At 41.1% G+C, this 27,791-nt stretch overlaps 1 protein-coding gene across 1 annotated transcript in view; it reads left to right on the top strand.

Moving 5' to 3' along the window:
* LOC134909378 (maltase-glucoamylase-like) overlaps positions 1-27,791 on the top strand; it is a 395,541-nt gene that overhangs the window by 124,068 nt on the left and 243,682 nt on the right. The window contains exons 28-33 of the mRNA XM_063916182.1: positions 10,908-11,004; positions 14,095-14,207; positions 14,292-14,417; positions 23,709-23,837; positions 25,615-25,725; positions 27,600-27,662. Coding sequence (XP_063772252.1) covers positions 10,908-11,004; positions 14,095-14,207; positions 14,292-14,417; positions 23,709-23,837; positions 25,615-25,725; positions 27,600-27,662 — 639 coding nt within the window. The remainder of the gene's footprint in view (positions 1-10,907; positions 11,005-14,094; positions 14,208-14,291; positions 14,418-23,708; positions 23,838-25,614; positions 25,726-27,599; positions 27,663-27,791) is intronic.

Genomic DNA, 27,791 nt, shown 5'->3' with positions numbered 1-27,791 from the left:
GGGAGAGCTTCAACTTAGAATTAATGCCCTAAATCTGAAAAAGAACAAAGGCTCCTATAATTTTGTCAACTGTCCTGCCCCTAAGTGATGTTATGCCCAAGTCCCTGGTGACTGGCCAGCTTTTTTAATAAACCAGGATTGCCTATGTAACTTTTAATTTTAGTACAAATAACTGTATCTGATTTCCCTTGTGCACTAGCCACGTGAAATATGGTATGTTCACATTAATATACATTATTTAAGTTACAATATGAATATAAGCAAGACTGCCTATTGGTGAATTATTGGTTTCATACCTCATTTCTCCCAAACCATAACTCTTAGTGACTATCAAATAACATCAGAGCTGCATACAATCTTCAGGTATATTCCTAAAATTTAGGAGGTTCCGAGATATTATAGAAATATCAATTTTAAATGAAAACAGATAAAATATGATATTTGATATTTGATGTCTTTTTATGTGCAGTCACAGCTGATTGCTTGCTCCTCCTGTGTTTGGTGCCAGCTACATATCTTCATGTAACATACATGCAAGCATAGACAAAATGCTATGTTTTCCAACTTCTTTCAGGCAATTGCCTTTTCCTGCATACAGGACATCATAAGGGATGTACATTTAAATGGAAACTATGCTGTACCACCTAAATACTTCCTGGGGATATTTGAAACTTCCTATTTATCTATGTTCCAAACTACAGAATAACACAAACTCAATAAACATAAGTTTTATAATACGACAACATCACTAATTGCAATGTACTTTATTAATGAAATTGCTTCTATAGTAAATGTATAGTTCATTTCCTATATGCACTTATCTAAATACTTTACAGTATAAGAACATTCTACAATTTTTTTCAACATAAAAGGTCATTGATATACTGCAAAATACAGTATATGAGATTACAAAGCATATTCCCTTCATGCAAAGATGCCCTTTTGTTCACTTTTCTTATTACATGAAACACACCAACATTCCAGATTTTTGGAATAACCCATGAAAAATTGTTGTGCCTACTTTAGTGGTATTGGGGTCCAGCTTTCAATGAATCAGTAAAAAAGTACATTCTACAGTACTACCATTTTAGGATCACCACCATAATTTACCCTATCATGCATTGTATCTGATAACTTAATGGAAGATTTTATAAAAATTTTTTTATTATTTATCAAGGCTTAAAAAACACAAAAAAATATTTTCTTAAAACTATAAAACTAAAGAGGTTAAACATATGCCCACTTGAGGGGAAAACATGCATATACAACATAAAAAATTCCCTATTATCTTGAAACTGTACTTTAACAGTTAATTTTTTTTTTCTTGCAAAAAAGTAAGGTAAAACAAAATAAATGTCTTGCTATGGTTCCAGTTTGTTCTTTTTATGTTGCTTACTGTATTTTTTCTCCAGAAAATAAAAAAATCATCCAAATTGAAAACAATAACATTTTTTATGCCTTTTTATGGATGAATTCATCTGTAAACAAATGGCAGCTTGTGCAGAGATTTGGGTGCTGTACGGCATTTCAATATAGCATACAGTAACGCTCACTAGTTACTAAAAAAAAAAATTCAGAACTTAATGAATGGCATGATTTCTACTTCCGTGTGGGGATTGTGAAAATTATCAGTGGGGAAATTGTAACCAGGAGACATCAGTGATATATCATGCATTACTAGTTTCATGAATGGCCCAGTTACTAAAAATTGGCAATATTAAGGAAATAGTTTGTAAAAATACATAATTAATTTATGATAATGACTAGACACCTTAGTATGAAAGTTGGAGAAGCACTCTGGACACAAAAGCTCAAGACACTGCCTGCAGATGTATTTACTTTTATGTGTGCTCACTGTATCGGGGTACCTGTTGGCATATTTTGCATCTATAAGCTTTAGCCATTTATTTCCCACACTGAACCAAAGTTCAGGGGGTGCCTTTGACATGGCCCTGCACTTCAACGGAGGTCTCACTTGATCTTCCTCTTTGACGTTGCTGGATACAAGAAAGTGAAAGAACATCTGAATGTACCCTCTCCTGTTTTTGCATCTGTTTGGGTAGATTGTTTGTCACTAGGGATGTGCGCCAGCCTTTTTCTGGGGTTTTGTGTTCTGGTTTTGGATCTGTATCTCCTTTGTGTTTTGGACCTGTATTGGTTTTGCCAAAACCACCCTTGCGGGTTTTGGATCTGCATAAAAAAAATCATAAAAACAGCTAAAAATCACAGAATTTCTGCCTGTTTTTGTTCCTAAAGTATTATTAATCTCAATGACATTAATTTCCACTCATTTCCAGTCAATTTTGACCATCTCACAGCTCACAATAATATTTTCATCAACTTTAGGCCTAAAGGTTGTACCACGGTATCTGGATGACTAAGCTAAGTGACCGCACTGGGCAGCACAAACATGTGGCCCTTAAACTTCTAACATGGCACATCTGGGAGTGGCACTGCAGTGGCAGATAGGATGGCAGATTAATAAACTATGCATTAAAAAACAGTCAGCAATGCTCCAAATAGCATAATGCAAAGGAAAAAGGGTGCAAGATGGAATTGTCCTTGGACCTTCCAGCCCATCCTTAAGTTGTATACTTAAACAGGACAAACCAATCATTTCAGCAACAGGGACTGTCACTTGTGGCTGAAATTATTGGTTTGTTTGTGTACATCCTCTTCTTTACACAAAATTAATTTGTCCCCGCTGGAATCCAGCATTACAGGTGCCTCTTTATTTTGTGGACGTAATTGTCAGTGAAGTTCTTCCTTGTGGAATTGGTAATTCATTTTGATGAACATCACCTTTTCCACATTTTGTGGAAGTAACATCATACACTGATCACTGACAAGGTTCCCAGCTGCACTGAAAACTCTTTCTGAGTACACACTGGGGGTGGGCAACATAAGTGAAGCAAAGCCAGTTTGTGCAAGGGCCTCTAAATTGTCTTTTTTTCCTGCCAGTATTGAAACGGACTGCCTGACATGCCTATTTGGATGCTAACACTGAAATAATCAACCATTATTTGAATGGTGACTCTATCATATGCAGTCACGGTAGACATGTCACTAAGTGTAGGCAGTTTCTTTAGTCCAGACCATATGTCAAAAGTTGTTCCTGACTGACCTGCATCTTCACCAGTAGGTCTCTTAGGAAAATTTTGTTTTTTCCTGGCAGCCGCATTTGCCGGAGAAACTGAAGGGGTGTATGTTGCCGTGTCACATTCCTTTTGAGCTGACAATTTGCTCACCAACAGCTATTCAGCTTGAGATTTGGGTCTGTTGGAAAGAAAGATACAACATTGGCCCTCATTCCGAGTCGTTCGCTCGGTATTTTTCATCGCATCGCAATGAAAATCCGCTTAGTACGCATGCGCAATATTCGCACTGCGACTGCGCCAAGTAATTTAACAATGAAGATAGTATTTTTACTCACGGCTTTTTCATCGCTCTGGCGATCGTAATGTGATTGACAGGAAATGGGTGTTACTGGGCGGAAACACGGCGTTTTATGGGCGTGTGGTTGAAAACGCTACCGTTTCCGGAAAAAACGCAGGAGTGGCTGGAGAAACGGGGGAGTGTCTGGGCGAACGCTGGGTGTGTTTGTGACGTCAAACCAGGAACGACAAGCACTGAACTGATCGCACAGGCAGAGTAAGGTTGAAGTTACTCAGAAACTGCTCAGTAGTTTGTAATCGCAATATTGCGATTACATCGGTCGCAATTTTAAGAAGCTAAGATACACTCCCAGTAGGCGTAGGCTTAGCGTGTGTAACTCTGCTAAACTCGCCTTGCGACCGATCAACTCGGAATGAGGGCCATAGGACTTAAACCTAGGATCAAGTATGGTCGCCAAAATATAGTGATCTGATTTCAAGAAATTGATGACCCTTGAATCCTGGCAAAGCCAATGAAGGGCTTGATCTAAAAGTCCAACATGCTTAGTGCAGTTGCTTCCTTTAAGCTCCTCCTTCAATTTGTTCAGCTTCTTTTCTAAGAGTTTAATAATACCCCTTTTATATCGTCAGCATATAACACAGGTTATTGCACAACCCGTGTTGCTGCTCGGTGTAAAAGGGGAGAGATGAAATAGTCAGGGTCGAGTGACCCGGCATTCCAACTAGGGTAGTTTGCAGTGTTGAACACGTGTTCAACCCGTCAAACTGTGCAGTGTAAATGGGAGCCGGATTGCACGACCTGGGTTACCGTTTACAGTGAATGGAAGGGCGGCACTTGGAGATCATGTGATCTCCAAGTGCCGCCTCATCGCGTCTCCACCAACATCAACAACCCGGCAATATGCCGGGCTGGTGACTTCAGGTGGAAAAGGGGGCTGACGCGGGTCGCAGCCAGGTAGCTCATGTGTCAGGCTCCTGGCTGTGACCCACGATTTAGGTCTAAAAGAAGTATAAGAGGAATGACTTGATTCAAGCTGGCAGTGTCTGACCTAACCTTCACATGTGGCAACTTCGAAGGGTTTGAGAACCTTGCATAACACGGAAATTATTCTCCACAGCACTTGACTAAGGTGCATTCCTCCTCCTTTCCCTATATCATAGGTCAATATGTAGCTTTGGATGGCCTTTCACTGCTTTTCCATCCGCTGTAGCATATAGAGGGTTGAATTCCACCTTTTTACTACCTCTTGTTTCAGCTGATTTTCTGGGCCATGGACAGCATCTCGTGCACACCCCTGACATTTAAAAAAAAATGCACCACCAAGTTAATTGTGTGAACAAAACATGGGACGTGTTGGTATTCATCCATATGTAATGCTCTCACAGTATTGGTGGCATTGTTAGATATCACAAATTCTGAGGAGAGTGCAAGTGGGGTAATCCATTTTGCATTGATTTACCTGAATTTTTCTAAGAGGTTTTCAGTGGTATGCCTCTTAATGAAACTGGTGATACACAGAGCAGCCTGCCTCTGAATGAACTGGCATTTGTGAGATGCTTCCACTGTTGATGATGTTGGTGCTGCTGAAGGCAATATATCTACCCAGTGGGCTGTTACAGTCATGCAGTCTTTAGTTTGCCCTGTTCTGCTTGTCCACATATCCATGGTTAAGTAGACAGTGGGTACAACGGTATTTTTGAGGACACTAATAACGTGGTTTTTTTTAATTTCCTTTTACAGGCTTGGAATTGCTTGTCTAGTGAATTGAAATCTAAATAGAATTTGTTATCAGGGACACAGTACCTCAATCAACTGTCTAAATCCCACTGCACTAATGGCGGATACTGGACGCACATCTAATACCAGCATAGTTGTTATGGCTACAGTAATCCGCTGTGCAACTGGGTGACTGCTGTCATACTTGATCCACCTTGCAAAGGATTGTTTGACAGTCAATTGTTTTGTTACAAGTAGTCTTCCTGGTCCCCATCTGGGATGAAGATTGACTCCAAGCAGCAGCAACAGCAGCAGCAGCAGCAGTAGGCGTAGCACTCATTGATTCTTTGGAGGAATCCCAGGTATGAGAGGAGTCAGTCATGCTTATTAAATTGGATTCAGGACTACTTCTGGTCATAATTGAGGAAATTGACGATGAGGGTGTTGGTGGTGGAGATTGCAGGTGCTTGGACAATTGGTTACATTCTTAGCGAAAGTTTCTAAATTTGTCAAAAGCTTTTGATGAATGAGCTGCAAGTGACATAACAGGTAGGAAGTTCCTAGGTGGATACAGTGCTTACCTCTACTTTGTCACGCACGGCGTAAGTTGGGGTTCCGAAAACCGAGTTCTAGCTGAAGGGAGAGTAAACGAGATGGCTAAATTTAATTCCTCCTCATGGGGTAGAAGCCAAACTAAGTGTTAACGTTGGCCGGAGGGCGTAAATAAAAGGAGGACTTCGTAGGAAGATAACTGTAGTTTTAATAAATAATAAGGCTGAACACGAATATTAGAGCAATTGAAGAAACTGGAAGAATTAGAGTCTATGGTTAAATGACTTGAAGAGTGAAGCTGAAGAACTCCGGTAAAGAAGAACTGAGACTGTGTTGTATGATTAAAAAACGAGGCTGAAGAACTTGGACTTTGAAGAAACGAAGACTGTGGTTTGTGATTGAAAGACAAGGCTGAAGAACTTGGACTTTGAAGAAATGAAGACGTCTGCGGGAACCGCCGTTAGCAACTGGAGCTACTCTACGACCTGGGACTCTGTGAGCGTTTCCATGAGTGGCAACGGACTTAGGCCCTCATTCCGAGTTGTTCACTTGCTAGCTGCTTTTAGCAGCCGTGCAAACGCTAAGCCGCCGCCCTTTGGGAGTGTATCTTAGCTTAGCAGAAGTGCGAACAAAAGGATCGCAGAGCGGCTGCAAAATATTTTTGAGCAGTTTCAGAGTAGCTCCAGACCTACTCAGCGCTTGCGATCACTTCAGATCATTTAGTTCCTGTTTTGACGTCACAAACACGCCCTGTGTTCGCCCAGCCATGCCTGCATTTTTCCAGGCACGCCTGCGTTTTTTCGAACACTCCCTGAAAACGGTCAGTTGACACCCAGAAACGCCCCCATCCTGTCAATCACTCTGCGGACAGCAGTGCGACTGAAAAGCTTCGCTAGGCCTTGTGTAAAAAACCATCGGCTGTTGTGAAAGTATGTTGCGCATGTGCATTGCGCCACATACGCATGTGCAGAAGTGCAGCATCTTTGCCTAATTCGCTGCGCTGCAAACAAAAACAGCTAGCGAACAACTCGGAATGACCACTTTAGACAGCAGGACTGCAGCAGCATTTAGGTGACTGATGGATGAGAGCAACCAGGACCAGGGAACCAGAAGTAACCTGGGAGCACAGAGCTGGAGAACCTTTCACAAGGAGGTAACTTGAAGCACTGGCACTTTACCTCTAAGCCAGCCCCCTTTTGTAAGGGGAGCACATGCAGGATTGGCTGGACACAGATTGGGAACTTCATTGGTAATACTCTGGTCTCCAACATGGCTGCCCCCAGCACAGGAGACATACTTAGCTGTTAGCACACAGCTTTAGCCAGCTTCTGTCTCAGACACATTATACTGTGTCACCACTAGAGGGCCTTACCACAGCGATCCCCGCCACAGCGCCCGGCTCTCCAGACCCTTGGCTCCCGGCCCTTGGCAGCTGCACATCCGTCCAGAAGGACCTGCCGCCAGCAGCTCCCTACCGCCGCAGCTGCACCAACCAGCGGGATGGTAACCCACAGAGCACCCGTAGGAGGTAAGGCTCCAGAGCCTGACATACTTACTATGGCTTTAAAAAGGCTGCAGACTGCTTGGCAGTTGTTGTCTGGATTTGGGTTGAAATAATTCCACACATAAGAGGTGGATTTTTTTGTCTTTTGCCCATGTATGACAATGTGATTTTTCAGACCATGGGCAATAACTGTCTCCACTGGTGCCTTATTTAAACAAACAACATCCTCATCATAAACATCCTCATTATCAACATACTTATTAGTGCTAGCTACACAAATATCCTCCTCATACTGGTTTACTTCTACAGTGACATCCTTAATTTCAATGTCAGCATGTTGACTGTGCTGCTCCTTCCAACACTTGCAGAGGACATGCAAATGGTGGAAAGAGCCTCTTCTTCCAGTACAATATTGGAAATGTCAGGCTCACACATGACACCCATGGATACACGTGGATTCTGTGCCTTAGCAAGTTTAACTCTTCTACATCATTTTTATGAGATGATTAAACCACCAGTCATAAACAAAGGCCAAGGCCTTAGCCTTTCCTTGTCATTTTATGTAGTGAATGACATATTGCCAATTTTTTGTATCTCTGCAGTTAACTGCACTTGTGATATTTTTTAGTTAGCACTGTAAAATGATATTGCTTCTTTGATTTTACATGCACCGACTTTGATTTTACATGCCCTCTATGCCACTGGGTATCGGCCTTAGCAGATGAAGTAGATGGAATTGCATTGTCACGACTAGTGGCAGTAGCTTCAGCACTAGTACCTGGTTCATGATCTCATCTCAATTGTTCATCCTCCATTTCTATCAACAAAAGCAAATTGGAGTACAGCACACAGCACAATTTCTACCAAAAGTGTACCACCAACAGTGTTGCACAATACATGTATGAGTATGAAAATATATTACTGAGGTACCACCTTCACCCACAGTGTCGCGCAATACAGTACATGTATGAGTCAAAATAGTAATTGATCACTGCAGCTTAATTTCACCAACAATGTCGGACAATACGTGTATAAGTATGAAAATATATTACTGTGGTACCACCTTCACACACAGTGTCACACAATACATGTAGGAGTATGAAATTATATGCTGTGGCCTGACTGGCAGTGTCACAGTACTTATTAAAAATAAAATAACATTTGTATAGTACACTGGAGTACAGAACAAACATAAAATATTTTTTTTATATAATTATATTATTAGGCTTTTTGTTCTTAGCTTTTATTATTTTAATTTTACACTGGGGTGGAGCCTCTGGATGGATGGACAGATCACTCCTTTCAGATACAGCAGACAGAGCAGCCCTTGACTGATACTGATAGAAAACACCAGCCCCCGGAAGTTACCAGGTTAATTTAATTAACACTGGGGCAGAGCCCTCTGGATGTATGGACCGAGCACCCCTTTCAGATACAACAGACAGAGTACCCCTGGACTGATACAGCAGGCAGAGCACCCCTTTCAGATACCCCAGCCCATGCCAGTCAGACAACACAGTACTGAGATGGACACGTCCGTTCAGTACACTCTCCCCAGCCAGAGTGAAAATGACGCAAATCACCGGAGACTTTTATAGAATCTAAAACCTGCGGGAATCCGACAGCTCTATGATAACATTTTGCCTTGATTTGGGATCCAAGTAAGGCGGAATAACCCCGATCTGGAAGTTCGGTTGGGTACAGTTCTCAGAGAACCACATCCGTTCATCTCTAATTGTCATACACTGATTCCAGACTGATCTATCCCCATGTGCGTGTTATACTACTCTCTACCTAACTCTGTTGCTAAGTGGTCTTGATGTCTGAAAATAAAAACAATACTAGTAGTAAATCATCCACCACTACTACCACAGCTGCTGCTAATGATAATAATTTTAAATCATTTGTAATTTAAAAATGTTAAGATAACATATAATGATACATATAAGGCTATCACCTGTCAATATTGGCAGATATGGCTAAAATAATTAGAAAATACATTTAAGTTAGGACAAGCCTTGCAAGCAGTTTGGATCTCTGTATTGCATGATGTCATATGATTTTACACAAACTGTGAAAAAAATAAATTGAGAGTTTGTGCAAAACATCTACCATTTTATTAAATAAATGTTACTTTTCTTGATTTTTTTCCCCCTGCTCTGCTATCTTTAAGTTAAAATATTTCACAGAAATCCCTGAAGTGTTCAGTGCTGGTGCACTTTTCTCAGCAATTTAATTTTGATCTTTTTGTTTTTTGTAGGATTTAAAAGCTGCCACTAGGTGGCATACCTTCTAAGTTTGGTAGAGGTAGAAAGAAGAGGACACCTTCCACTAGCAATGTCAAAAGAGAGTTTCTATAAGATATATTGACTTAAAAACAGCTGTCCACTGTAGTGGTCTCTATGCATGAAAGGGTTAATTTCAACTTTTCTATTTTGTGTCTTATGGAAATTGCATATTAAGGCCAGGTTTGTCCCACATCTGAGGGCATTTTTTTTACAGAGAAACAAACCAGTCAACGCCATTGTAAATTAACCCTAACCCTAGAATATAATTTTGAAAAACGAAATCTGGCATATGTGACTAAGAAAGGCACATTATCCCACCTAGTACCACCTAGTTTATTTTATGAAGCTCCTAGCCACAAAAATCAAAATATGAAAATTATCCCCACAGCAGATGCCACCATTTTTATTCACAAATCCATCAGCTACCAATAATGGGTGCAAATGCTTACAAAGAGGCACATAACATAAACAAAAAAATAATCCTTTTCAGTTGAGCAGAGTAGGTCCTAATGTAGAGTTGTACAAAAAGTGGTCATATGTAAAATATGTTCATATGTGTCATTATAGAGATGTATGCATCTTGAAGTGAGTCCTCCTCCCCCTCTTGATATGTTTGGTTTGCTACTGATCATCATCAGTAGTGCACACTTGCAAAAAGTACGCATGGGAATGTGTTTATTTACCACTACTGTCTGTCCAGCTCTGCATAGCTCAGTACAACATGCTCTCTGAATTTTGCCTACCCAGAACAGTCCAGATCAGTCATGGATTTTACCTATGGGCTGCAATACTGCATCCCCCCCAGGTAAACTCTGCCACCCCGATCAGTGTCAGTAAAACCTTTTGCAGTCTGTGACTGCACTGATTTCACTATGACTGGCAGAGACCTCCTATAGGAAGTACTACCTGACAGTCGCAGACACAAAAGGCAGTCCCATTGGAAGGTGTTTCCTCACTCTGGGACTGCCAGACCAAGCTGCCATTAGCAGAGAGCTGGCTTACTGTAGAAAGCCACTCCCTGCCTCGTCAGGCCTAGCCGACTTCTATGGGCTGTAACTGATGCAGTCCATAAAAGCCAGGGGTTTGTGCATGCACAGTCGCACTGTGGTATCTGCGCATGCACTGATCCCAGCACCAGCCATATCCATGGCACAGATGATGGGACCCAGAGCTCCCTCGCTCCTCTCGGGGCATGGGGACAGCAGCAGCCCCCTACTTGAAATAAGTGTCTGCATACCCCCAGTTCTGGAGCATGTTTAGTGCATCAGTCACTGTAGTAAGTAACACATCTTTATGTGACAGTGGATGCATCTGTATTTTGTATTGTTTTCAAAGGGCTTTCTCTTATCCTAAATACAGTAATAACTAGTATGTTAGAATAATGAACAACATTCATAATCTAATACAATGAGAAATAACTCATATAAATGTTACTTGCTACATTCTTCCAGGACCATCTCAATTCATATGGTGTTCACCCATTCTATATGGGGTTGGATAATGCTGGTAATGCTCATGGAGTTCTTCTTCTGAACAGCAATGCTATGGGTAAACTAATTTTACTTTTTCTTGAGCATCGAATGTATTATGCAGTATGAACAGAATAGAATCAGCTTCTACAGATAAAGCAAATGTTTAAAGTAAGCTTTAAAACCTTGAAGATTAGATGTCACTGATAATCTGATTTTTTTTGTTATTTTTCAGTGAGACTAGCATAGGCTTGACACATACTGTACTATATGGTCTGAATGTACAGTGCGGGCAAGAGGACCACACAGGCACCTCTATTTATCAGAACGATCACTGGTGTAACTATGGTCGGTGTACGGGATGCCATTGCTATAGGGCCCAGAGGTTTAGGGAGCCTGGACCCAGGTTATATATTTGCATACCAATTTCCCAGATTTGCCTGCTAAGCAATTGGGTTTGATCCATTAGCCCTGCCTGAATTGTGTGACATTACATTTTCAGTGAGAGGTGTGAATATATAATAATAAAGGGGCACTGTAAAGTGGCATAATTTGAACTGAAGGCCACAATATTATGGCACAATATGAACTGCAGGGCACTGTAATGTGTCATAATCTGGTCTGCTCACTGTAATGTTACATTATAAGAACTGGGGCACCGTATTTTGGCACAATATGAAATAGAGCGACTATAGTGTGGCATAATATGAACTGAAACATGGCATAACTTGACCAGGAGGGCACACTAATGTGGCATAGTATGAACAGGGGGCACTATAATGTGGCATAATATGAACACTGTACTGAACATGTACACTGTATGTCATAATGTGAATTGGGGGTACTGTGTGGCATCATTTGTACTAACAGCCCTTACAATGTGATATAAACAAGGGCATTACTATGGGACATAATATTAACTAAGACACTACTGTGCTTCAGAAAGTTAACTAAAGTAGAGCATTATTATGGGGCATAAAATCAATAACTGTTGCGGAGAGGTGTCTCTCGAGAAGCATTGGTACAGGGGTCCCTTCAGTATGTTGCTATGAGGCCCACAAAGTTCTGGTTATGCCCCTGGGTATGAATAAAATTATTGCATACAGTTTATTCTATCTTGATTGCATAACTCATGTTATCACATTGTTCATGCTAGCCAATAACTGTTATCCCTTAGCAATACCCCCCAAAACTTAAATATGCATAACCAGTAGAACATAATACGTTCTACAGTTGTTGTCTAACTACATGTTCTAGTTCAGTGACTCAGGTCTTTTATGGTGTATGTTTTATATTGTGTAATGTATTACATTGTGAGCTTTTTACTATTTTTATTATTCAAGATTTTTTTCTATATAGCCATTGCATTCTTTTTACTTTAACAGATTATGAAAATGAATCAGGGTCAGATTAACAATGGGGCGAATAGAGCTAAAGCTTGAGGCCTCCACATCAAAATAGGTCAATTACAGTATCATAAGTATTAGAGTTGTATTTTTAGTTTCCTCACAAAATTATGCAATTTTTCTAGTTTTTCATATTACAGTAGGTAGCTATTTGGGCTGATGGTATAAAGTGTGCACCCCACATTGCTCTGGCCACACCCAGAATGCACTGGTCACAGCTCCTCCCTTCTCAGTATAAGCCTTTCAACATTTTCAGTCCCAAACCCATGTAGCCGTTAATCCGGGCATGATAATATAACCTTCTGCCCCAGTGCTGTTCTTTCTCTTTATAACATTTGTTTTTAGTGGGGCTGACTATCCCACACATCTGCACGGACAGAGGGCACTCACTCATACATTTGCCTAGGTCCCATTGCTATTTATATTATATGTAGCAGCCACTCATATATGTTTTATTGCACATGCATGCACACTTACACTTTTTGCATGTTTCTAATGGAGCTGGGCACTTTGAATAACTAGGGACCACCCCTCATGATGTAATACCATTATTCACAGATCTATAGGGTCCGACAGGACATAATCTTGTCCTATTTTCCCCACCCCTCCCCACTGACACCCAAATGACAGCAACTGGCCATTGTGGGAAAATAATCAGTCCATCGAAGGTGGTTGTGGGTACTAATAAACCTTTACTAAATGCACCAGTGATTGGGCTACGATAATTACTGGATGCAGTTGTCAAGTCTTCAGCCACTTTGTTGACAGTAACTATGTAGACGTGGGAAAGCTAGCACAAGGATTCCGACATAGTGGAAATGCTACTTAACCACTTGCCTGGCATTGTCGCATCAGATGCGACCATGCCTGCAAGTGCTTTATCTGACCTGGTCGTACAGGATGCAACCAGTCAGATATACAGTGCTAGCAGTTGTAGGGAAAGGAAACTTCCCCCCGCTGCTGCTGTCAGAGAGACCGGAAGGTCCTTCTGCCTCCCCGCACACTCCCCAAGTGTTTGCCATGTTGCCGATCACTGCTGATCGGTCAGCATGGCAGGATCCCCCGCTCTAACGGCTGCAAACAATAGCAGCCACTGGGAAGTGTAAATTAACCCCCAGAACCCCCCTGTATACCTGGAGGCTGTCCCGGCTTTCAAAATGAAAGTTACGATGGTCGCAATGTTTCCAATGTTCCGATGGTCGCGGTGTTCCCGATCAATGTTTCAATGTTTGAAAAAATTAAAAATATATACATTTTTTTTTAACTAAAATCATTTTGGATAGGGTTAAAATTCTTGTTCTTTACCTAATTCACTCATAAACAAAACCGACAATTTCAGAGCGTTTTTTTTCGGACAAAAGTCGTCAGTTAAGTGGTAAAAGCATTTTAACCATGCGGCAATTATAATTTTAATCATGATACTTTAGAAACATGTTTACAGTTATAATACCAGCCTGATTAAAATGCTTTAAGTAGCATTTTAACTGTGTCAGGAATGAGGATACTATATCTGACCTTCTCCTGTCTAAATAGTGCCCATTGACATAGCCCCCATTGACATTGTCACTGTAGACAATTTGTATGTATCACGTACAGTAATTACAGATCATATCAGTCTATCAAGATAAGGTAATCACTGAAGTCCTGAGAAGATGACTAGAGAATGTTTGATTTAACTGTTTCAGTCCAATTTATTGTGAGATGTAAATTGCTTCACTAATCAATAGTCCTCACATGTAACATACTGTATATATTATTTTCAGATATGACTTTACAGGAAACACCAGCTTTAACTTACCGCACCATTGGTGGGATTTTGGACTTTTATGTTATTCTTGGCCCGGAACCCGAAGTTGTTGTCCAACAATACACAAAAGTAAGATGCCAATCATTGGAAATTTTAAATTTATATTTGTGTCATATTATCTAAATTCACGACATGCCTATTTATTTTTCTTAGCTTATTGGCCGTCCTGTTATGCCATCCTATTGGGCTCTGGGATTTCAGCTATGTCGCTATGGATACCAGAATGATGCTGAAATCGCTAGCTTGTATGATGAAATGAAACGTGCTGAGATTCCTTATGTGAGTTTAAATATGGATTGTCGCTGATTAACCCAATGTATAGCTTCTAAACCAATTACCTGTATACTACAATATCTATAAGGCCATTTTACCACTACATGGCATGTGTTTATTCCGATACTAAAGTAAATTTGCTTGAATATTTTATTTAAGTCAACATAAATTAGGTTCAATATACTGGGATTACTGACAAAATTGCACCTCTAGAGGTCCCAGTTTCATTAAGGAAATTAGCCACCACATCAGAGGTCAAAGTTTATTTAATTTAATCAGCTACTACAGGCCTAAGGGTGTCAGGAAGAGCTTCTTGATTCTCAGAATAGTGACTTGTATCCTTTGATAAGAGAACACACTGGTGGTTATTCCGAGTTGTTCGGTCGCTGACGATTTTTGCAGTGCAGCGATTAAGTAAAAAAACTGCAAAAATGCGCATGCGTATGGTATGCAGCGCGAATGCGCTAAGTACTTTCACACAAAACTTTGTAGATTTACACAAGCTTGAGCGACGTTTTTTCATCGCTCGAGTGATCGTACTGTGATTGACAGGAAGTGGGTTATTCTGGGCGAAAACTGGCCGTTTTCAGGTAGTGTGCTAAAAAACGCAGGCGTGTCAGGGAAAAACGCAGGAGTGGCTGGAGAAACGGGGGAGTCGCTGGCCGAACGCAGAGTGTGTTTGTGACGTCAAACCAGGAACTAAACGGACTAAGGTGATCGCAGTCTAGGAGTAGGTCTGGAGCTACTGAAACTGCAGGGAATTATTTAGTTGCAGTTCTGCTAATCTTTCGTTCGCTATTCTGCTAAGCTAAGATACACTCCCAGAGGGAGGGGGCCTAGCGTTTGCAATGCTGCTAAAAGCAACTAGCGAGCGAACAACTCGGAATGAGGGCCACTGTTTCTAGCACTTCCTCAGTCTGGGCCTGCTTTTAACTATTGTAGCAGGTCCTCTCTCTCTCATTCCGAGTTGATCGCTCGCTAGCAGTTTTTATCAGCCATGCAAAAGCTAAACCGCCGTCCTCTGGGAGTGTATTTTAGCTTAGCAGAAGTGCGAACGAAAGGATCACAGAGTGGCTACAAAAAAAGCGATCAACTCAGAATGACCCCCTTAGAGCCGAATTCAGAGTTGATCACAGCAGCAAATTTGTTAGCAGTTGGGTAAAACCATTTGCACTGCAGGGGGGGTGGCAGATATAACATGGGCAGAGAGATTTGGGTGGGGTGTGCTCAAACTGAAATCTAAATTGCAGTGTAAAAATAAAGCAGCCAGTATTTACCTTGCACAGAAACAAAATAACCCACCCAAATCTAACTCTCTCTGCACATGTTATATCTGGCCCTGCTGCAGTGCACATGGTTTTGCCCAACTGCTAACAAATTTTCTGCTGGGATCAACTCTGAATTACCCCCTTAGGCCAGTATCCAATTTGCTGTGGTAATTTACTATCAGGCTATATTTGTAGGGTAAAAAAAGGATCGCACCTAATAGGATACCCTCCTTAGTTTCTCACTGCATTAAAATGCAACCCAGGGTGTCTAGCACTGAGACTGATTGGAAGTACAGATGTGCGTGTTTATACTCATGTTTTGGATCTGGAATGGTTTTGCAAAAACCACCCTTTCTGGTTTTGGATCTGAATGATTTTTGAAAAAAACATAAAAACACCTAAAATCATAGAATTTGGGGGTAGTTTTGATCCTACGGTATTATTAACCTCAATAACATTCATTTCCACTCATTTCAAGTCTATTCTGAACACCTCACAATATTGTTTTTAGGCCAAAAGGTTGCACAGAGGTGGCTGTATGACTAAGCTAAGCGACACAAGTGTGCAGCACAAACACTTGGCCCATCTAGGAGTGGCACTGTAGTGGCAGACAGAATGGCACTTAAAAAAAAGTCCCCAAACAGCACATCATGCAAAGAAGTAAAAGAGGTGCAATGAGGTAGCTGTATGACTTAGCTAAGTGACACAAGTGTGCGGCACAAACATCTGGCCCATGTAGGAGTGGCACTGCAGTCCCACTGCACTAATGACGGATACCGGATGCACGTGTAACACCAACATAGCTGTCAAGGCCTCAGTTATCCCCTTTGCAACAGGATGACTGCTGTTATATTTCATTTTCCTTGCAAAGGACTGTTTACAGTCATTTGCTTAGTCATAGTAGTACAAGGGGTCTTCCAACTTCCCTTCTGGAATGACGATCGACTCCAAGCAGCAACAACAGCAGCAGCAGCAGCAGCAGCAGCAGCAGTAGGAGGAGGAAGTGGTTCTTAATATTTTTTATTTGGATTAAATATTAATAACTCCTTGATTTGGAGAAAATAATATACAGCACAGGACAGAACCACTGAACTTATATGGCAGCACCACTGGACTGGATTTATACACCAGTACCACTGGATTTATATGGCAGTACCACTGGACATATATGGCAGTATCACTGGACTGGATTTATACAGCAGTACCACTGGACATATTTGAAAGTATCACTGGAATTATATGGCAGTACCACTGGACATATACAGCAGTATCACTGGACCAGATTTATACAACAGTACCACTTGATTTATATGACAGTACCACTGGACATATAAGGCAGTATCAATGGAATTATATGGCAGTATCACTGGATTGGATTTATACGGCAGTACCACTGGACATATATGGCAGCTCCACTGGACATATACGGCAGTATCACTGGACATATACGGCAGTATCACTGGACATATATGGCAGTATCACTGGACTGGATTTATACACCAGTACCACTGGATTTATACAGCAGTACCACTGAACATATACGGCAGTAACACTGGACATATAGGGCAGTACCACTGGACATATACAGCAGTATCACTGGACCGGATTTATACAACAGTACCACTTTATTTATATGACAGTACCACTGGACATATAAGGCAGTATCACTGGACTGGATTTATACGGCAGTACCACTGGACAGGATTTATACGGCAGTACCACTGGACATATACGGCAGTATCACTGGACTGGATTTATACGCCAGTACCACTGGATTTATACAGCAGTACCACTGAACATATATGGCAGTAACACTGGAATTATATGGCAGTACCACTTGACATATACGGCAGTATCACTGGATTTATACGGCAGTACCACTGGACATATACAGCAGTATCAATAGACTAGATTTATATGCCAGTACCACTGGATTTATACAGCAGTACCACTGGAATTATACGACAGTACCACTGGAATTATACGCCAGTGCCACTGGATTATACGGCAGAATCACTGGATTTATACGTCAGTATAACTGTAATTGTTTTATATGGCAGTATCACTGGACTGGATTTATACGGCAGTACCACTGGACATATACAGCAGTACCACTGGACACACAGTATACGGCAGTATCACTGGACATATACAGCAGTATCATTGGACTGGATTTATATGCCAGTACCACTGGACATATACAGCAGTATCACTAGAATTATATTGCCGTACCACTGGACATATACATCAGTACCACTGGACATATATGGCAGAATCACTGGACTGGATTTATACGGCAGTCCCACTGAATTTATACGACAGTATCACTGGACATATACGGCAGTATCACTGGACTGAATTTATACACCAGTACCACTGGATTTATACAGCAGTACCACTGGACATATTTGGCAGTACCACTGGACATATATGGCAGTACCACAGGACCTATTCAGCAGCACATGGACACCACCACTGGACTGATACAGGACAACACAGCACCACTGTAATTGACTGGACTTATACAGCAGCACTGGATATATGGCAGCAGAGGACACCACCACTGTGACTGGACTGATACAGCACAATACACCACCACTGGATTGGTGCAGCACAACACAGCACCACTGCAGTGGACTTATACAGCTACACTGGACATATGGCAGCAAAGGACACCACCGCTGTGACTGGACTGGACTGGACTGATGCAGCATAAGACACTACACTGGACTGAGCAGCACAAGACAGCACTGGAATTGCCACCCCACTTTCCCTTCCGCACAGACATTGAGGACGGAGACATGTGCTCTCGCTACACTCTCCAATGCCGGAGTGAAAATGGCGGCAATGCGCGGCTCCTTATATGAAATCCAAATCCTGCGAGAATCAGACAGCGGGATGATGACGTTTTGCCTCATTCTGGTTTCTGAGTCAGGCGGGAAAACCTGAGCCGGGCTCGGATAGTAAAGTTCGGGGTAGTTCAGTTCTCAGGGAACCGAACCCGCTCATCTCTAATTGGAAGTAGTGAATGCTGCCTTTTTTTATTAATATTTTTATATTAACATTTAACTGAACATGGGTATTGTCTATATTTCAGGTGGCAATTTTGCAAGTGAATTGCTATTAATTTAGACAGAGTATTTCTGGAACTGCTCTTTCTCAATTACTGAAGGCAGCATAGGTTTATTTTTTATTGTATTTTAAACTAACACCTGATAGCTTGGTACCATTGGTTGAACTTGTTTAGGTGTGAGCCTTTTAGGGTGAGGTGCAACTGCAGATTCGGGAAACTTTTCCTCCTTAATGGTCTACAGTCTTTTTTTACTTCAGCGGCTAGATTATTTTTCCTTGTAACATTTTCTTCTCCTGCTGCTACGTTCCTTCAATCCCAACATACAGATGTGTCCTCATACATCTTGCCTCAATACACCACACAGCGGGATATGCATGGCGTGAGCGTCTTTTTTGTCATAACTGCATCTTATTCACATCACTATGCAAATAGTACGCACAAGCAGATACTACTGATTAAAATGATATGTGGCATGCCTATATTGTCTGTGAGTCTATGTCTGTATCTACATACAAAATGGTATATTACAGTGTTTACTGCAAAAAAAACACTGTAATGTACCATTTGATATGCAGATACAGCCACAGTTGTACACAGAATATAGGTATGCCGCATATCATTTTAATCAGCATAAGCTGCCTGTGGATGTTATTTACATCACTTTGCGAATAACATACATTTTAATGGAAAAAAAGTTGCACATGAAGATGCTCTGTGCTGCCGAGTCACACCAGAGCATGGCATGAATAGAGGGGCTGTTTAACGTGCAAGGGAGTCTAGATGCAAGTTGACATGTCTGTATGCTGTCTATTGCCAAATCTAATATAGAGTAAATTTCAAATATCATTCACAAGGTCATAAACAAAACTGCACCAATGCAAAACTCTGCACTTTTTTCAAAATATCTTGCAAGTTGCAACAAGATATCTCAACTCTCTCTCTCCCCCTCATACTCTCCACTTCTCTACAAAACTTCAAACAATCTCTGAAGACCAACTTCTTAACCAAATCCAGCCTAATCTCATCCTAACTCTTTGCCACACTCACTGTCTACCCTGTCTTAAACCTATCTGTCTGCCCCTCTCCTTTAGAATGTAAGCTCTCATGTGTTTATCCTTTTTTTTCTGCCACCTTGATACTTATGTCAGTGTTGTCTGCTGCTGTAGCTATGCTTATTTACCATGTACTTGTCCTATATTGTCTTCAACTGTAAGTCACTGTTTTGATTATTTTGTTTTATATACTTTGTAACTGGGTGCTGTGGATCCCTTTTGGTGCCATATAATTAAAGGATAATAATAAAAACTTTATGCAAGATGCACAGTGCATCTCTCATTCACACTTATTAGAGGCAGGGCCGGTGCTAGGGTGTTCGGCGCCCTCCTGCAAACTATCAATTTTGCGCCTTTCTACAAATACAAATGTGAACGATCTCATCCTCAGAGCTGTAACTACACATTTTGGTGCCCCCCCCCCCCCCCCTCCTCAAGATCTATAAACATACGGTCATAAAAAAAATTACCTAAAATATAGGGGCGTAAAATAATTATGATGCACAGTAGTCTCCATTATTCAAAATTACACCACACAATAGTACCACTTACATACATTACGCCAGGTAGTGCCCCTTATATACATTACGCCAGATACAGCCCCCTTTTACATATTGCACCAGGTAGAGCCAGTCACACATTATTCCAGATAGAGCACCCTTTTACACACTGAGCCAGGTTGAGTTCCCTCTTACACTTTGCGCCAGGTAGAGCACCCTTTTACACATGCCACTTCCCCCGGCAGGGGGAAGAGACAAAAATATATGGGCCACAGAATAGTACCAATTCACATTACACTGCAAAGTAGTGTTCGCTAGTCACATTACACCGCACAGTAGTGTCCGTTACTCACATTACACCGCACAGTAGTGTCTGTTAGTCACATTACACTGCACAGTAGTGTCTGTCAGTCACATTACATTGCACAGTAGTGTCCGTTATTCACATTACACCGCACAGTAGTGTCCGTTAGTCACATTACACCGCATAGTAGCGTCCGTTAGTCACATTACACCGCACAGTAGTGTCCGTTAGTCACATTACACTGCACAGTAGTGTCCGTTAGTCACATTACACAGCACAGTAGTGTCCGTCAGTCACATTACACTGCACAGCAGTGTCCGGCTGGTCGGCCTTGAGCATGTGCAGAGGTGAACGCAGATCCGGCTGCATATGCAGCGATCTGTGTTCATCTCTGAATTACCCCCATGCCAGGTACAGCCTTCATTCCCTCCACAGTGCGGCCCCGGTACCTGCAGGAGGTCCCGGCTCGGGCGCTGCTGATCCTCTCCCTTCTTCTCCGGTTTCTCGCAGGCTCCGTTACTCCAGTGGCTCTGTAGGATGTTGTCAGTGACCCCGAGAGGGTGCGGGAGCAGGAACTAATTACCCGGGCCTGGGACTGATGGAGGGGCCCTGGTCTCCTGCACTCCCAACCCCCTCCCACCTTACTGGGCAGCAGCAGCTCTCATGTTGACAGCACAGCACATGCTGCAGTATGCTGTGCTGCAGTGGGGCAAAGAGGCTGCTGCTATTGTTATTGTTCCTGTATGGGTGGGTGGGGGGGATTGTGATCACAGTGATCACACTCCCCCCTCGAATTGACCCTGGCTGAGGGGCTCAGGGGCTGAGTGCTGGGGGCTCAGGGACTACACCTACCCTGCTCTGTACAGCTTAGACTTTTTTTACAACGATTTTTCCCCTGAAGGGGCGTGGCCATGGCTCCCGCAATTAGGCCACGCCCCAACCCTCTAGGCAGCTCGGGAATGGCAGCGGCGCTGTGTGTAGGCTGAGGCCACACAGGCACACACTGCATGCACACTTTCTGGGGAGGAGGGGGAGCCGCCGCGCTGCAATCTGCCAGGGCCGCTACCTGTCATCCAGGGTGACAGGCGCAGCGGCAGCAGCAGGGATGCAGAGCAGGGAGAGGCTGAGCGCCTCTTCAGTTTGGCGCCTCCCTGCACTACATCCCTTTGCTGAGCGGCTAGCGCCAGCTCTGATTAGAGGATCCCATTTCCAGTTACAAGACTGGTTTTGGCCTGCACCCACTTTGCATATTACATTACCATGTAAACTGTAACACAGCTTTCCTTTAGCCTCTGAACTTTCAAGCTTTTTCTCAAAGCTCACCTCACCTCAAGTTTATCAAATGATCCTCTTAGAGGGGAATTCAATTAGTAGCGGTAAATTACAGCAGCTAATTGTTCCCTTGGGGGATGGTAAGTCACAATTGTACTTGATAGCTGCCACTATTGGGGATTTTGTTTCACCTGCCCGAGAGAAACAAAATCCCTGATCATGGCCACGATCAAGAAAACACATGGATCCAGGAATTAATTCTGATTCTGTGTGTTTTCACGTGAAAACAGCCTTGAAAAAAAATTGGGGGGTAATCCCAAACAAAATAATGGAATTTTTTTTACTATGACAACTACTCATGGATAATTCAATTTCCCCCATAATCTCTGAATGCTATTAAATGTGAACATCACCCCTCTATACAGTTTGCACAAAACTTACATGTATTTTCCTTACCCAAATCTTTGCCTGCCAAACATGTTTTAACATTGCAATCTGGATTGACCAAAATGTGGTGTCAGGATTCTGATTTTGTCTGTTCCGGGAGGGGGCACTAGTGGGTCAGTGTTGGAATGACGTATGAAGCGTGGAGACTGAATAAAGTCCTGCGAATATGCGCTAATGTTTAATAAACACAAAGGTCACAGAACAATGATATAATAATAAATGGTACGTAGCATTGGTAGTAGCAGAACTGAAATGATAAACGGTAACTGAATCCAAGGTGAGGATAAAAAGTCTCTGGCAACACAAATATATATTGGTGACAAGTTGATGGCAGAAGGTCTAAAGCAAATAAAGTCACTGGTAACACAAACGTGAAATAACTTGATAAATGCAAATAGTTTGGAAAACAGAACTCCGGTAATACTTGTAAAAGTACACAGTCTCTGTAACATAAAAGTTCTTTAGCCAAGCAAGGCCCGGGCAGGAGACAGTCCTAACTCAGCATGCTTGTTAAGTGCTGGATGCAATGCACAGAATGGAATGCTGATAATAAGGTGCACAAGTTAGGCAATGAATAACACCTGAGGAGAGTCTCTTACTGCTGATGAACTGTGTCAGGCTGTGGCTGGAGTTTGTAGTTCCACAGGAACACTGAAACAGGGAAACAACTTGGAAATGCCAGAAATAGGAGATCGCTGGAAACAGGGGATTGCAGACTGGAACTGGAATGGAACTGCTGGAACCTGTAGTTCCACAGTTCCAATACACTGGAAAATCTCTGCAGACAGAGGACTGAAGACAGGAGACACCTGTTCAAAGGATGTGACACGTTGTCCAAGGCAATGAGACTGAGCCAGGAACTGGAGTTTATACCCCTTGGTCTGTGATGATTGGATGTTGCATCTCTGTGAGAACACACCCCGCTGGATTAGGTGTTCAGATCAGCTGTGAGTTAGCTGAAGCACTGTGTACTGCAGGCTGCAGTAGACTGAAAACTGGAACTGAACTGCTGGAACCTGTAGTTCCACAGTAAGTAATGCGATGGAGAATGCAGATTCCTGACATGTGGAAATTAACCATATGCTTAATAAACTATTTTCATAGAGATTGATATATTGTGAGCAGGGCCTATTACCTCTCAGTCTATCTTATTTTACTGCTGTGTTTGTTCTCATTGGGAAGGCATTATGTTAACTATATAGTAAATGTTAATTAAAACCTTGAGAACATCTGATGCAGATAATTCTAAAGGGTTTGCAAACTGTATCTTACCAATGTGCTCTTTGTACTTTCTATCTATCTATCTATCTATCTATCTATCTATCTATCTATCTATCTATCTATCTAGATAAAATGTCTAAGCAATTTAATTACTTCACAGGATGTGCAATATGCTGATGTTGATTACATGGAGCGTCAAATGGCCTTTACACTTGGTGCTGACTTCTCAGGATTACCAGATCTGGTTGACAGAATAAGATCAGAAGGAATGAAATTTATTATACTTTTGGTGAGTGATAGGTATAAATATAAATAGAGAATGGGGAGAAGGAAAGATAGAGAATGCAATCAAGAGATAATATTACATATTTAATGTCAGATCTGTATTATGATTATGACTCCATTATTCTAATATCTGTATTCACCATTTTTTAATTGACTATCACTAAATTAATATATTCATCTATGTATATTAAATGGATGTATGTGTGTATATATGTTCCAGCATATCTCTGGAATGCCTGGAGCAATTTTCACCAAACTCGGTACACATACCTTAAGACTTACAATGTGGAAAAAAATACTGTGGGGGTAAGACACTCCTAGCGCTGGCCTGTCGTCCCAGCATTTACAGCACTGAGCAGGGTGGCATCAGAGGCGGGATGGGGCAGAGAAGGAGGCGGATTATTCTCCTCAGCACCAGCCTTTTGACCCCATCAATCCAAGGAAAGCACACCCGGAGGTGCCGGCCGATAATGATTGGCAGCGGCGGGCGGAGCATGTCCTGTTGTAAAAGTCTAATTAGTTTACCAGGAAGTCCTTCAAAATTAAAGTAATACGCATGGAAATACTTGAAATTCTGTAGCAATTAATATAAAACAGGCGGTATAAGCGACCACTGGTGTCATATAACAATACTCTGGCTAGCAAAAGACCAAATACCCAATGTATATAAAAATATATACAATTTATTTTTAACAACAAGAAGATAAAAAGTGAGATTAAAAAAAAGAAATGTACACAAGGCATAAAAATATTATGGGGCAGATGTATTAACCTGGAGAAGGCATAAGGAAGTGATAAACCAGTGATATGTGCAAGGTGATAAACGAACCAGCCAATTAGCTCCAATATGTACATTAACAGTTAGGAGCTGATTGGCTGCTGTGTTATCACCTTGCACATATCACTGGTTTATCAATTCCTTATGCCTTCTCCAGGTTAATACATCTGCCCCTATGTTTGAGGTGTATAAAAAGAACATATCTTCAAAAACTCATACAAAAAAAATCACTTTTGAAAATGCTGTGTCATCAATATTTTTCAAGACAAGTAAGATATGTATGTTATGTCAATCAGAGGTCAATAAGGGTAATCCAACGCGTTTCATCTCACAGACTTCATCATTAAATCTGAGACCACAGATCAATTAATGTATATGCTGTAACTTTACCAAGCCTATGGTTTATGGAAGTTATGATCTTGTAGATAATTCTCATGATTTACAACCCATATTGTCCACGTGGAAGCATGCAGAATGAGATGGTCCAGCATGAGAAACTGGCTGCATGCTGGCAATGCAATTTATCCTCCCCTCCAATGAAGTAAGGATATGTATTACTGCAATACATTACCAAACAAAAAAAAATCTGCACTTAAAAAGATCCCAGGTGCTAGGCATATAAAATGCTTGTCACTCTCTCACTGATATCACTTGCAGAAACACCAATTACTGTATATTTATTGTTTAATGATATCTTTTATATATTATATATTGTGGTTCTTTTTCGTATGAAACAGGAATATATAATATCACACAGAATAATGTATAGCAGCTCTTAATGCATAAATTGATATAACCACAATCTAATTCACTTTTGTCACAATTGTGTTGCAGCATTTATTCATTACAACTTTATTGAAACATTTTAAAACCTAAATTTACATTCCAATCATTCAACATTGATAATACATATACTTGTGTATTGACAATATACTGTAAATAAATTTGATGTTTTATCTAAAATGTTATACTAAAATTCTAATTATGCTTGTGTTACCTTTAGGATCCAGCCATTGCAGGAAATGAAACCAATCCCTATCCAGCTATTGATAGAGGTGTTCAAGATGATGTGTTTATCAAATGGGCAGATGGGAGTGGCATAGTGTGGGGAAAGGTATGCATAATTATAAAATGCCTAGGCCAATAACATTGTCTCCAATAAAGTATTGTCAATTGCTCCTCTATAAATGCTATTCATAAATGCACAGCAGTGATCAGGTCTGAATTAGGCCCATTGTCTCTTTGAAGCATTTATTACAGCAAGAGAATTCATTATATCTGATATCTCTATCACTGTTAATAACTCAGCAATCATCCCTGCCCCACACCTCGCTGCCTAGGTGTCATTCTTGACTCTGAACTACCCTTTGTTCCCCACATTCAATCTGCCTCAAGATCGTGTTACATACATCTAAGAAACATATCCAGAATACGACCATATCTTACACAAGACATAGCAAAAACTCTAATCCATGCTCTCATTATCTCCCGCATTGATTATTGTAATAGCCTCCTGACTGGTCTTCCCAAACATAGGCTCTCACCACTACAATCCATTTTGAATGCAGCTGCGAGGCTAATTTTCCTAGCTAGATCTTCATCGTCTGCAGATCTGCTCTATCAGTCCCTCCATTGGTTACCAGTATTCTAACATATTAAATATAAAATACTTCTACTGACATACAAGGCTACTAACCAAACTGCACCAACATACATCTCTTCACTCATCTCAAAATATCTCCCTACCTGACCTCTCCGCTCTGCACAAGATCTGCGTCTCTCATCCACACGTATTACTTGTCCACACTCAAAATTACAGGACTTTATCCTGGCTTCACCCACTCTGTGGAATGCCCTCCCACGCACAGTAAGACTCGCCTCTAGTCTCCAAACATTTAAACGTTCCCTGAAAACTCACCTCTTCAGACAAACCTACCAAATTCCAGGTCTACCCACATAACCTTCAATGCTTCCCTATCCAATTAAATCCTTTCTGTACAGTACACATAACATCACATATCTTGTCTTTCTTTACTCTCACACCCTCCTGACACTTGGTCAACATTGCGGGGTGATCATATCATACAACCCATTAAGAACCTAGCAATCTTGAGGACCATTATGCAATAGGTAGCATCTATCCTTGTGTATCAATGTCTATTTCCCTATAGATTGTAAGCTTGCGAGCAGGGCCTTCCTACCTCTATGTTTGTCTGTTTTTAACAAGTTTTATTCTATTACTGTTCTAATTGTAAAGCGCAATGGAATATGCTGCGCTATATAACAAACTGTTATTAAATAAATAATAAATATTATCTCTGCTATTATATACAACTATATGTTATATGTGATGTTTGTCTATCTGTATGTGATTACAGTACTTATTATTTTTAAAGTACAGTAATAAAAGTTACATTTTATAACTATAAGAGTGCCCCAAAAAAAGAGAGTTTCTTCTGCCTATCTTGTATATACGTTCACTGTACTCTCAGGGGAGCACCTCTACCCGAGACATTTCTAAGTGGAATTACACTGGATAAAACAATGCTACTTATATTACACTGTGGAACAATATATTCTTAGCAATTGATTCACACCCTAATTGATACACCTGTGCTCAAGTCTCCCCCTCCCCCTTTTCCCTTCAAATATCATGACATTTACATTGTTCAAGCAATAGGCCACTTCTCAGCCACTGTCATTCTTAGACATTGGCAAGTGATCATCATGCTGTAAACTTCCATTCTCAATGGAGTACTTAGAAGAACAACTAATTGCATCTCTTAAACACGTCTTTGTTTTTAACTAGTGTTTGGAATTGTATCCAAGTTGGGATTAGACAAAAATAAATCAGATTATACATATTTTATGGTACCTTTTCATTATAACCCCTGATAAATTCTACTTTTTTTTCTCAAATCTGAGTCTGAATTGATATGCTTAATATTAATAATATGTTCACATTTCATAATTTTTTGTTCTGTTAAGGTCTGGCCAGATTTGCCCAACGTCACTGTTGACAATTCTTTAGACTGGGAAACACAAGTTCAGGTAATTATATTTTACTTATGTGATAATGTTTAGGTAAATCACACAATAAATAGCATTCAATTGTCATCCAAGTTATTCTATCCACGCTCTGTTTACCAATAAGGAAGCCTAAATAGCTGGAAATTAGCA

Source organism: Pseudophryne corroboree, chromosome 4, assembly GCF_028390025.1.
Source record: "Pseudophryne corroboree isolate aPseCor3 chromosome 4, aPseCor3.hap2, whole genome shotgun sequence".
Lineage (NCBI taxonomy): Eukaryota > Metazoa > Chordata > Amphibia > Anura > Myobatrachidae > Pseudophryne > Pseudophryne corroboree.
This window is presented reverse-complemented; position numbering and strand designations above follow the sequence as displayed.